This window comes from Tenrec ecaudatus, chromosome 3, assembly GCF_050624435.1.
Source record: "Tenrec ecaudatus isolate mTenEca1 chromosome 3, mTenEca1.hap1, whole genome shotgun sequence".
In the NCBI taxonomy this organism is placed as follows: domain Eukaryota; kingdom Metazoa; phylum Chordata; class Mammalia; order Afrosoricida; family Tenrecidae; genus Tenrec; species Tenrec ecaudatus.
Window position 1 is genome coordinate 173,111,708 of NC_134532.1, and position 13,647 is coordinate 173,125,354.

Consider the following 13,647-nt stretch of genomic DNA (forward strand, 5'->3'; position numbering starts at 1 on the left):
GGGGATGATGAGACTATTTGCCTTAGCGAACTGCTAGGTTCATGTTCATTACTTAGAAGCCCGGCACAAGGTGACTTGCGTTACCTGGTTTCAGTGAGTGAATCAAGTCGTATATACACGTCACCCGGGATCAGCCAGGCTCAATGGCTTATTCCTTTGCCAAACCTAGACGCTTGCCACCCCTGCCCGGTGTCACCGCTTTGCGGAAAGGGCGGGGCGTCTGCTAATTCGGACAGGGCCTCCAGTCACCCACAGGTGGCACTGCTCCGGGGACTGCCCGGCCGGCTGGGGATGTCAGTGCGAGCCCTCGTGGGCGGCTCTTAGACCAGGAAGCTGGGGCCTCCGGAGGTCCAGAGCCTCGCCGCGGGACCCAAGGACGCCCCTGCGACTCTCCGGACGCGCGGGCAGGCTGGCGGGAGCCGAGCCCCGCGCCCAGGCGCCGCTCCACCTGGTCGGTTTCGCTCGGGCTAGACCCGCCAGGGGGGCCTCGAAACCGCCGAAAGGCGTGGGAGCCCGAAGCCGCCCCTGGCCGCGGCGCGAGGGGGCGGGGCGATCCGTCGGGGCGGGGCGAGCTATGGAGGCGGGCCTGCGGACTTGGGGCTCCGGACACTCAGACCCCGCGGCTCCCGCCGGACTTCACTCCCTGCGGTGCTGGGCGCAGCCGTCACGCTCCGACCAGGTAAGAGTGTGTTGCCAGTCGGCGGAGGGGCTGGGCCGCTGCGGGACTCCAGGTGAGGAAGGATTCCCGGACAGGGATGCGCCTGGTGGCTTTGACAATCCTGAAAGGTCCGTGGTTTGAAGCCACCAGCACCTCTGTGGGGACAGAGATGTGACAGTTTGCTTCCATAAAGATCCCAACCTTGGCAATCCTGTGGCACAGTTCTACCCTGTCCTTTAGGGTCGCTATGAGTCGGAATGGATTTGATGGCAGTGGATTTGGCTTTTTCGTTTGAGCACCAGCGAGCGCAGACGGGAGGATCAGGTGAGGGACATTGCCGCCGCAAGGACAGGTGTGCGCCCTGTGTGGCCTGCCTTCCGGGCTGGCGGGCGGCCTAAGGCAGCCTCTCCTCCCCGCCTTAGTGTCCCTGTTCTAGGGCCAAGCAGTGGCGTCGCTCTGGGGCTTCACATTGCACAAGGTAACACGGTCAGAGGCAGTGACGCCAACATGAATGTCTGTAATGCTTGGGTGCAATCTTTCAGCAGACAACTATTGTTAGTTTTCGATTAAAATATCCCTGAAATCAGTGATAACAGTACAAACTTTTTTTTCAGTATACCCAGCTTTCATGTATCAACATATATATAAGGTTAAACTGTATGCTAATACTTTTTAAATCTTTTAAGACTCTCCAGTCAGATTCTCATTATTACCCAATTAACAATGGTCACTTTGAGTCCTGTGTGCTCTCTGCACATGACACAAGCAGGGGCCCTTGGCGGCTTTTCCTTGGCTGCCCGTGTGTAGTTGCCGAGTTTGGCAGAGTTTCCGGTGTTTTAGCTCTGATTTTGTGGCAGTAACTATTCAGATAATGAAAAGAAGATAATGTAACTAATAATGTAATTCATTGTAGAAAGATTTCACAAAGAATCATGCATGTAAGCAATTTACAATTAAATTATTGGATTTAAATAGTCAAGAAATATTATGAAGTATTCTGTATGGTCTGATCTAGGAGGGGGCAATGGCGTTGGTATTGGTGTTGGGGGATGGTGGTGGTGACACTGAGTTAGCGCACTAGGTGACGCTAAGTCCACTGACACTCACTAGGGGTCAAGGCTGAACTGGTAGTAGCAAGTTTAGCGTTGGTTTCACTTCCCGGCTATGTGATGGAGTTGACTTTTCCTCTCTGCTTGGGTGTTAGCTTGTCTTCTCAAAGTCAGCGGAACCACAGGGCAAGTTCGACAGTTGCCTGGGTCTGAGCGCCTCACCCCACCTAGCTCACATTTTTGTTTGTTTGTTTTTTCTCCTGGATCGTTGTGTTTGAGTATTGAAAACGGGAGGTTAGTGAATATTTGGACTGGAAAAATGAGGGCTTTAGCTTCAGTGTATACATGTTTCCTTAATGCCTCAATTTCCTTCTGAATTTCTTACCCACACCACGGAAGACCAATACACTGCTGTGTACTGGGTCCCGAGGAGAAAAGATAATACATTCTTCTCCCGCCAAAACTCACAGCCTCAGAAACCCAAAGGGGCCAGTTCTACTCTACCCTACACGGTTACTGTGGCTCAGAAGTGACTGGTTGGCAGTGAGTTTGGCTTTTGGTTTGGCACGGCCAGCAGGTTTGGAAACACTCTGAACGATTGCAATTCTTTCGCTGCCAGGATGTTTGATTAGAATGCTAACTCAATCCAACAGGATGCGGTGGCTCAGGGTGGGGGTGGGGGGGTTGAAGATGGCCCAACATCATCAGGCGTCTGCAGCAGTGTCGTGTGTTTTTCCAGTGGGTGACCATTTTCCTCTTAGGAAAGTCTGAGACTTCACTCCCTCTTAGAAGATTGCCCCCTGAAACCAAACCAAACTGCAGGGAGAAAAAAAATCCCCAAACTGCCAGGTTCCCAAAGAGCTTGGAGGTTTCCCTGGTTATTTGGTGGCACCTGTAGCTCCTTGGCCCACCAAAATCATATGGAATGTCCTGTTTCTACGAAGAAAAATAGTGTGTATAATCTTCTTACTTACTTGAAAGCATTTCTCCCCCAGTATAGTTACATTTTCAGTGCTTCCGAAGGACCGATGCTTTCCCCATCCTCCAGGTGCTCTACTATGGTACTCCTTTTGTTGACGTGGGATGCTTCCTTACTATATAGTGTGTGTATATCAATGATCTTGATTCTCCCCATCAAGGTATGTGCATTCCGGTTTAGTGTTGTAAACACATGCAAATCATGCTCCAGTTGACAGTACCTTTGACCCACATCCTACCATCCATCTCCCCAAACAGGAGAGAAAATGAATGTTTACTCAAACCCTTTCACGCTGTATTTAGATAGTCATCCTGTTTCCCCAGCAGCCAGTTCCTCCAGGGGCAGAGGGTGTGTTTTAGACCCTGGTGATCAGAGACTAGCTACCTTTGCTCCCTGAAGCTGACACTTGCCGGGGGAGTTGGAGGGGTTGTGGGCAGTGTAGGCTCACTTTTGGGCTTGGGGGAGAATTGCCGGTCTCTCTGCCTTGCTCAGCTCACTCTCCTCCACTGACAGCCTATGTGTATGCTGAGTGCCGGGAGCCTGGGCTTTGGGCCTTCTGCTGCCACACCTTCAGCCTACAGGTTCCTCCAGGTTGACAGGGTTGGTGCCTCCCATCTCCACCCCAGATCTTTCAGCTCCTTGGCTTCCACCCCAGTCCACCCCGCCTGGGATTTCCACCCCCAGGGAGAAGCACCTTACTGTGCAGGGTAGGCAGACTTGGTGGGTGCCTGCTGGTAGCAGTATCCCTTGTCTCATAGCCCCTGCAGTGCTCCCATCTTGCCTAGTCTCCATGTGCAAAGTGGAGTCACTGAAATTGAACTCAGCAGCCTCAGGAACCAGCTGTCTGGGTTGAACTGGGCACATAAACTAGGAATGATTTTCTTACGGAGAGGAGTGAAATTGGCCCATGGTCACTGGAAATTGTAAAATTACCCCATATGATGTGTTAATGCCTTGAGAAATGCTTTGGGAAGACAGAATCCCCAGAAAGGGGGCTTGGTCTTTACCTCCTTCTCCAAATTGTCTTCTGGCCTTTTGGTCTCTGTCCTAACTCCACCAATTCACCCTTGGATTGAACTGTCATAGCTCATCTAAGTGATCACACTTAGTGGAGAGAGGAACAGTGAGTCCGGAAAGTCTGGAATTGTGTGTGTGTGTGTGTGTGAATTTGCAGTTTTGCCCTACCCACAGTCCTTGTTTTTTTGGTCAATATCTAGCTCTTCTGGTCTCAAGGTGGTGGAGACTGTGGTTCAAGTGGACAATTGATCGTGTAGACGAGTTCCTTCTCTAAATCTTGGGTTTCCTTCTTTCCCATTTGTAGGGAACAACAGTTGTGCCTTAGATAGATGGCCTCCCATAAGCTTTTAAGACTCCAAATGCTACTCACCAAGTTAGGACAGAGAATTTAAACTTTATGAACTATATTCAGGCAGTTGCGACCATGAGTCATGAGATCGTGACTCTAAGTCTTCAAACCAAGAAGACTAATCCTGTGAAGTTAAGTCTAAGAAGCATCAGGTTATATGACCCTTATTTGTTTTATAGGCTGCAATCTGCAAGATCAGCAGCTTGATACCACAGCGGCTCCATGGCAGAAAGATTGAGCTTTCTACTCTTGTAAAGAGTGATAGTGGTGGAAACTCACCCGCAGTTCTACCCTGTCCTATACGGTCACTATGAGTTGGTGATACTTGATGGCAGAGATGTTTGTTTTACATATACATGTGTGTGCATGTATATATATATGTATGAAGGTAAATAAAAAGTATTGCTACCAGAATTCCAATTAATCCATGCACGGGTTTATTCCCAATAGAATTATTTAAACATTATTAAACATGCGCTGTCATCCGTGGGTGGCTGTAGACAAGTGCTGTTAGTGATATACTTGTCTCAGTATCATTAAGGGGCCTTCAAAAGAGATCCAATCAAAACAGTTCAATTCAAGACAGAGATGTCATCTCAAAAAGTTATGGGGTTCCAAAAGGGCAATCTTGATAGGCTTCTCAAAGGATGCAGGATGATCACGGGGGCTTCTCAGGAGGAAGTTTAAGACAGTGACAAACTGCACGTATGAGAAAAAAAGTTGTTCTGAGAATTTTTTTTCCTAGAATGAAAATGTTTTCTCCTCGAGCTTAGCAAGGATCATCCTACTAGAATTTTATTGGCAAGCCTTGCCCCACGTACCCCACGGTCCTGATTTTGTCCCTTCAGACTTCTTTTTGTTCCCCAAACTAAAAGAGAAAAATGTAGAGGAGCATAATTGAGTCCCTCAAGGATGTCAATGCTGTCGCCCTGATGTGTACATTACAGAGCACAGCATTCTCGGGGAATGCTTAGAGAGATGGAGGAGAGGTTGAGAAACAACACACATACACACATGGATACTTCATAAAGATTTCTGTGCTTTTATAGCAATACTTTTTGATGTACCCTCATGTATGCGTGCGCGCGCGCGCACACACACACATACACACACACACAGAGGTCAGAGGTAGCTCTCCCTTTTAGAAAGCTTGAAAGTTCTCTTTTGGCCCCTTTGAGTAAATACCCATGTAAAATGAAACCAAACCAAACACACTGCCAGGGAGTCTGTTCTGACTCACAGCGATCCTATGGACTCGGTAGAACTGTCTCTGTGGGTTTCCGAGGCTGTAAATCTTTACAGGAGCCTCATCCTTCTGCCACAGAGTGGCCGAGGGTTTTGAACTGCTGATCTAGCGTTTACCAGTGCATTGTGTATTCCTCTGTAACAGCAGGGCTCCTTAGAAACCCTCGGGTAAGTATCTCTTTGAAAGAAAAGAATGTTCTCTTTGATGAAGAAAGGTGAAAAGTGAAACCAGCCATCTGTGAGCGCTTGTTTTGCAGCCTGGGGTGAGAATGGCAGTGCTCATCCTGAGCAGCCACAGTGGCGTCTCTAGACTTCTTCCCTGGAATTACACTCAGCCGCTGCGCATTATGCTGCCAGAGCGCTGGTCTGGCTCTGAAAACGCTGACTGCCAGCGTTACTCTAGCTTTTTCCTGTTGTTTGGTCTGATCCCCATAGTAGATTAAAAAAAATTTATTGGGGGCTATTACATCTCATCACAATCCATACTTCCCTCCAACACGTCAAGCACATTTGCACATATGCTGCCATCATAATTTTCAAATCATTCTCTTCCCACTTGAGCCCCTGATCTCAGCTCCTCATTTCTTTCCCCTCCCCACCCTCCTGCCCTCCCTCATGAACCTTTGGTAAGTTATAGATTATTTTTTCCATATCTTACATCATCCTCTGTTGCCCCTCACCCACTTTTCCATTATTCCTCCCCCTGGGAGGGGGTTCTAGGTTGATCCTTGTGATTTATTCCCCTTCCTCCCCCCACCCTCCCCTAATCCTCCTGGTATCTCTACTCTCCTTGTTGGCCCTGAGGGGTTTATCTATCCTGGATTCCCTGTGTTGCAGATGCTTATCTGCAGCAGTGTGCATGCTCTGGTCTAATCTGATTTGTAAGGTAGATTTGAGGTCATGATAGTGGGGTGAGGGAAGCACCAAAGAGCCAGAGGAAAGTTGTGTTTTTCATCGGTGCTACACTGCACCCTGACGGGCTCATCTCTTCCCTGTGACCCCCTGTGAGGGGATGTCCAATTGTCTACAGATGGGCATTGGGTTTCTACTCCATTGCTCCCCGCCACCCCTGCTTTACATTGGGTATTGTTTTATTCTGGTCTTAGATGCCTGGTACCTGATCCCATTGACACCTCATGATCACACAGGCTGGTATGCTTCTTCCATGTGGGCTTTGTTGCTTCTCAGCTAGATGGCCGCTTGTTTACCTTCCAGCCTTTAAGACACCAGACGCTATATCTTCCTTCCATTGATTTTAGTTCACTTTTTGTTCCTTTGTCTCTGGGTTGGTTCCCACCCCCCACCCCCATTTCTTTTCTCCCACCTCCTCTTCTCCTGTATTCCAACCCCCTGCTGCCCACCCCCACTGGGAACTCTCCAAAACTTCCCATCTAAAATGGATAGTAATTGCCTCTTCCCTTTACCACATTGTTTATTAAAATAGGTTTCACAGCAACACCCTGCTTCCAGATAGCTGGGGAAACTTTGTGTCTCTGTGTGTAAACATATATGCACACCCCTGGGCTGCTAACCACAAGGTCAGCTGTTTGAAACCACCAGCCTCTCTGAGGCAGAAAGATGAGACTTTCTGTTCCTGTCAAGAAGCCTCAGAAACCCGCAGGGGCAGTTCTGCTCTGCCCTATAGGCTTCAGTTTATACTCAATTGCAGTGCGTTTGGGTGAGTACACGTACACGCATACCTGCATATACATACATGTGTTTTTGTTGTTGCCAAATTTTATGTGACATGTGGTTGTTAGGTGCCTTTGGGTCGATTCTGCTCAGAGTGCTCCTGTATACAACAAAAGGAGCGCCGCCCAGCCTTGCACCGTCACCTTCACAATTGTTGCACTGGAGCCCATTGTGGCAGTCCCTGTGTTCATCTATCTTGTACAATATCTTTCTTCTTTTTTTACTGCTCCTCTGCCTTGCCGGGCATGATATCTTTCTTTCTTCAGGGACTGCTCTCTCCTGATAAAACGTCCAAAGGAAGTCTTGCCAATCTTTCCTGTAAGGAGCATTTTGGCTTTACTTCTTCCAAGACAGATCTATTTGTGTTTTTGGCATTCCATGGTACTTTCAATGTTCTTGGCCAGCACTATAAATCAAATGCATGAATTCTTCTTTGGTTTTCCGTATTCAGTGTCCAACTTTCACATGTATGTGAGGCCAATGAAAACACTATGGCTTGGGTCAGGTGCACCTTAATCCTTAAAGGAATATCCTTGTTTTTCAACACTTTAAAGAGGTCTTGTGCGGATTTATCCAGTGGAATGTGGGCTTGATTTCTTTACTGCTGCTTCCATGAGCATTGATTGTGGAGCCAAGCTAGATGGAATCTTTTCTTCTTTATCATGATGTTATCTGTTGGTCTAACAGTAAAGCTTTTGGTTATATTTACTAAAAGATGAGTTTTTATCCATATCAAAGGCTGTAATCCTTGATTTTCATCAGCAAGTGCTTCAGGTCTTCCTCGATTTCAACAAGCAAGGCTGTGTTATCTGCATATCTCAGGTTGTAAATAAGTCTTTCTCCAATCCTGATAGCACATTCTTCTTCATGTAATCCAGATTCTCTGATGATTTTTTCAACGTCCAGATCTAATAAATATGGTGAGATGATGTAATCCAGACACACACATTTCCTGATTTAGACCATACAATATTCCTTTATTCTGTTTTTACAACTGCCTTTTGAACCATAGGCAGGTTCATCATGAGCACAATGTAGTATTCTGGAATTCCCATTCTTCTCAAGGTTATCCATAGTTTGTTATGGTCTACACAGTCAAATGCTTTGCATAGTCATTAGCCAAAACATTTGTGTGTGTGTGTGTGTATAGCAAATGTGTAACATATCACTGACCCAAACATTTTTTGTGTGTGTGTAGATAAAGGCATCTGTTACTTTGGTTAAGGTGTGTATACCCCTCCCATGAAAATGAAAAGTGACTGGTAGCTCTCTCAGGTAAGCACTGGACTGCTAACCACAAGGTAGGAGGTTCAAACCTACAAACTGCTTCTTGGGAGGGAGATGAGACTTTGTTCACTCATCAAGATCTACAACCTCAGAAACAATAAAGAATAGTTCTACTCTGTCCTCTAGAGTCACTATGAGTCGGAACCAACTTGATAGCAGTGGGTTTGGTTTGATGTTTGTGTGTGTGTTTGTAGAGATTGAATATCCCTCTCACTTCTCCCACCCCTACTCTTGATAACAACCAATGAACTCCTTGGCCTCTGTGTATATAGCTAGTCTTACCATTTTATAAAAGTGAGCTCAAAGAACCTTTGTCTTTCTGTGACTGGCTGATTTGTATTCAGCGTAGATACTGCTGGCTTAAACCATGTTTCCATAAGTTTTGTGAACTCATCTTTATTGCTCCAACTTGTGCCTTATTTTGGAGGAAGACATCCTCCAACAGCTTCCTGAAAGGGAGTCATGGGAGTTCTGTTGTTGGCAACTGTGAATACCTGAAAATATCAATTTTAGACTACTGATAATTTTGCTGACTATGGAAATTTAGGAGGAGAATTATTTCCTTTAGAGTTTTTAAGGAACTGCTCCATTCGTTGCTTTCAAACTATGGTCTTGCAAGTTAGAAATTCAAAGCTGTTCTGACTCCTCATTTTTATGGTTGATAACTTGTGTACTTTTTTATATTATCTGGAAGGCTATAGAATTTTCTTCTTTGCTGCCACAGTTCTGAAATTTTATGATGCTCTGCATGAGGGTGGGTCTGTTTTCATTCATGGTGCTCAGCTCTTTGCATCTGGAAACTCACATCCTTAATTAGGGAAATTTTCTTAGACTATTTCACTGGTGATTTCTTCCTCTCTGTTTTCTGGATGGTCTCTTTTAACAATTCATATTACAAGTTCAGATATTGAATATCTTGGGCTGGGACTCAACTTTTCTTATCTTTACTTTCTTGGTTCCAGTTTTAGGGAGGTATTTTTCAACCTTATGATTCAAACTTTCCAATGAGATTTCACGAATGTAATAATATTTTTAACATTTTAAATGAAAAGCTCTGTTTTGTTCTCTGTATACATACGCAGAAAGTAGCCCTGTTGGCACAATAGGTTAAGTGTTGGGCTGCTAGGCAAAAAGTGTAGCCCTCAGAACCCACTGCCCCTCCCCAGGAGAGTGATGCCACAGTCAGAACGATTCACAGAAACCATATGAAGCAGTTCTGCTCTGTCCTGTGGAGTGTGAGTTGGAACACGGTTGACGACAATTGGTTTTGGTTATAGTTGTGTGTCTGCCTTTTTTAAAAAACATGGCTTCAGTGTCTGCCTCCCAAGTTGAAGTGTTGTACATTAAGTTGAGTTTCTGTCTCTCATGCTGGAGGGTTTCCGTATTTTGGATGCCTCTGGTTTGGGGCTGTTGTTTCAGTCGGGGAGTAACAGCTTACTGATGGGAAACTCCACTGCAGCACGATCTGGTTTGGCCCTGTATTTGGGGAGTGTCTTCTATTATTTTGCTTTTAGTTGTGTTCTCATGGGTGGGTAGGAGGCCTCCGAGATGCTTTCTTGAATATCCTTCCAGGAGGGTGAGAGATATCCCATCTGTGAGCCATCACTTGGGGAGGAAACGGAGACAGCTGAATGATGGCTTAGCGTCTAAGATGCAGATGTTCACATAACCCCTCCATAACAACTTGATGGCTTTTCCCAGAACACCCCGCCCTCATTTAAGTATGCCCGATGCACCCCAATTTTGAGACCCCTCTTTGGTTCAAACCCGCCAACCTCTCTGAGGGGGAAAATAAGGCTTTCTTCTCTAGTAAAGACTTACAGTGTCAGAAACCCAGAGTGGCTGTTCTACACTGTCCTGTAGGTTCTCTGTGAGTTGGGAATAGCTTGACTGCAGTGAGTTCGAGTTGATTTTGTTGTTTAATTCAGTTATGGTGTAACTCAAGTTGTTTCTCCTTTCCCTCACGCGGCCAGCTTTGGATCTGGCGTTTGCAGTTTTGCTAAGTCATTTACCACTGGTGCGTATTTTTAGCACCTTGCCGCTGTCTATCTGCTCACTCATGCTTTCCATGCTTGTGACAGGCTTCACAGGGGGCTGGGAAAACCATTTACTGTCCTTCTAGTTGACTTTTTGGAAGAAGAAAAACTTCAGTTTTGTTCAGTCTCTCATGAGTGCCTGGAACCCAGGTTGCTTAACCACCTTCTACCCAGACATTCCTGTGGTTCCAGCTTAGCTTGGACCCTACAGAGCTTTTATAAGTCTAATATTAATTTAATCTGCAAGGTAGGTCAGGCGTCATTGTTGGACATTATAGCCTCAGTGGACATTACCATTGTTTCTGTTTGGAGGCCCTATTTCCAGGCTTCTGTCTTTCTTGGAATGGCATCAAGGTCTTGGTTCTGGCTGCTCTCCGTAGAGGTGACTGCCCTATGCTGCTTCTCCAAGAGGGCCACTATTTCCCATTCCCTTTTTACCACTCGAGTCACTTCCCACAGCCTCTTCAGACAGTCTGACCTTGTTGCATTCGATCCCAAGAGCTCTAGCATCTACATTACTTTATGCTTGCCCACGAAAGACTGATGACAAGATTCCACTTCCACCAAAGTAAAGAGAACGTTTTCCCCAAACGATCTTACCTGCACAGAGAAAGCAGAAGCCTACACTTCCATGATGGTACCTGTGCATTGAGAATACAGAACACAGCACTGCCAACGGCTGCTCTTGGTGAGCTGCTGTCATGCTGACGTGTTCTTTGGAGGGTGATCATAAAGGACCAGGTAGTTCTAAGGTCTGGAATCTGCTAGCTTCCGTTATGCGCTGAGCTTGCCCAATGGCAATTCCATGGAGTGCCTTTTGCTGTCAATGTGCTTCCAGAGGCAGCCTCTCTTCTCTATGTGGAACTTTAAAAAAAATGAAAGTTTCATTGTCACAGCATTCACATATCATAAATTCAATAGTTCAATCATATGAAGAGTTGTACATTCACACATGTCCTTGACACAATAGATGTATGTATGGATTGTGATACAAGCTGTAAGAGCCTCCAATAAAATGATTTAAAAAAAGAGTTGTACATTAATCCCCACAGTTGACTTTAGAATATTTTCTCCTTTCTTGTGTTCATTGTTGTTAGCTCCTTATTTCCCCCCAGCCTCCCCTGCCATTCCCTCAAGAAACCATCAATCCAGTTAATCTCTGTACATGCACTTATCCTGGATTCTATATACAGAAAAACTCAGAAGCAACAACAACGAAAACTCAACAACATAAACAAAGTAAAACGGAGAACAACCTCCATCAAAAAGAAAGCAGGAAATATTAAAACTAGAAGAGATTTAAAATGGGCTATAAGGGAGATCTAATCATAATATGTTATATTTTAACCTAATTGCACCTGCGGTAATTCTGTAAGGGAAACTTTAAGAATCATCACAGTCTCTCATTTAAAGAGGAACAACTCATGGTGGGCTAAGCATTGGGCTACCAGCTGTAAGGTCAGTGGTTCAAACCCACCAGCCACTCATTAATGCTACCGGAGAGCGATGACGCTTTCTGCGTATAGGACAGTCTTGGAAACCCGAAGGAGAAGTTCTACTCTCTGCTGTTGGGTCACTAGGAGCCAGAATTGGTCCTGAGGCAGTGGTTTTACTGAGGAATCGTTTTCTTTCTAATGTGTTAAGGATTTTCACATACGTTCTTTATGTCTTCTCAGTAAGATTGTAAGTTTTCTAATGGAGAATGTACTGAATGAAATTCTAGGTCATTTTGGCTACCTCTCTTTAAAAAATAATTTTATTGGCATATAATTCACATATCATTCAATCGTATTAAGAAAAGTTGTTTAATCGTCACCACGGTCAATTTCAGAACATTTTCTTCTCATGCTCATTGTTGTTCGCTCTTCATTAACCTCAACCTCTGCTGTTTCCCCTAGGCAATTGTTAATTTAGTTGCTGTCTCCGTAGATTTACCTCTCCTGGATTTAATATACAGAAAATCATACAATACACAAAGAATCAAACAAAAATCCAGCAACAGTGACAAAACAAAACCAGAAATATTCAATCAAAAAGAAAGCAATATTAAAAAACTGAAGCAACTTTATAAAGGGTCAAAAGGGAGGTCAAATGATAAGGTTTTGCATTTTAACTACAACTGCTATAATTGATTTTACAATGCTCCTGTCTAGGAGCAGTACACAATCCTGGCCTATGGTCAGAGGGAATTCACTGGAAGCTTAATCTATGTGAGGACCCTGCCAATAGATTTTGACTTTCATTGTCGTATGTCGTACATAGCCTTCTGCAAATTGAATGTTCACGATTTAAGTTCTGATACCATTCCCTCCTTCAGATTGAGATTTTATTATTTAGAATTCTGGGATCACACAGTCTGGTGTACATCTACTTTGTGGATTTAGTTAATGCCTAACTTAGATGGCTGTTTGTTTGAAAACAATCCTTGAAGACCCCAGAAGCTATTTTTCTGGGCACCGTCTGGTTTCTTCACCACACTGTGCTATAGAACCTGTATCTTTAGTGATCTCTTATGCACGTGAGCATCGAATAGGGCCATGCCATAAGAACTAATTTTTCTTGGATTGGGGCTAGAATTAAGTGTGAACTCCAAATCCATTAATACATTTATGGTTTGTATATGTCTCTGGTTTACTTTAGTGATATCATGTTCATTTTATGACAGAGAGAACATTATACATTATCTACCTAGGGCATAAGATGATTCTATGGATATTGTCATTAATTTAGCCAATGGTATAGAATTTATAACACTGTTGATAAAAAGAAATTATACATGTAAAGGCTGGCTTTTCAGAGTGCAGTCCATGAATTGTTGACTTGTACAGACCAAACGCTTAAATGATTGGACACTGTTTACACCAACAATGCGGGGGTTGGTGATAGGACAAACTTTCAGTAGTACTCATGTTTGCCAGACTAATACATGCCGTAAGGAAGCAAGGAGAGCATTTAAATAGCAAATATATGACAGTTCCAGGCACCTTCCATTGGGCACCCTCAAAGCAAGCGATCTAAACCAAAGTCTAATGACCACCAGTCCATCCTTTGGGATAGTACTCCCCTGCTGCTTCTTAGGCCCAAGGTGTTTCAGCCTTACAGGAATATGTCAGTTCCTTCAGTCTGCCGCAGGTGAGTTTGAGGTGAAGCCCAGTTCCCTTGGTGGAGTTTCCACATTGAGTCCTTCTGGTAGGTACCTCTTTTAAAGAAAATAAAAAATAGTTGGTCATAATTATCCAAGGTGTGGACAATAGCCTAAATTCGTTATTTTCTGGATGAACTGTTCTGTGCCCTTTGGGTATATAGGCGGAGCCACCGAGCATTCCATTTGAGCC

General features: G+C 44.8%; 1 protein-coding gene across 1 annotated transcript in view; it reads left to right on the plus strand.

Moving 5' to 3' along the window:
* The first annotated feature begins 289 nt into the window (after positions 1-289).
* Positions 290-13,647, plus strand: part of TEC (tec protein tyrosine kinase) — a 129,967-nt gene continuing 116,609 nt past the window's right edge. The window contains exon 1 of the mRNA XM_075544370.1: positions 290-679. Within this exon, the coding sequence (XP_075400485.1) occupies positions 575-679 (105 nt within the window). The 5' untranslated portion in view covers positions 290-574. The remainder of the gene's footprint in view (positions 680-13,647) is intronic.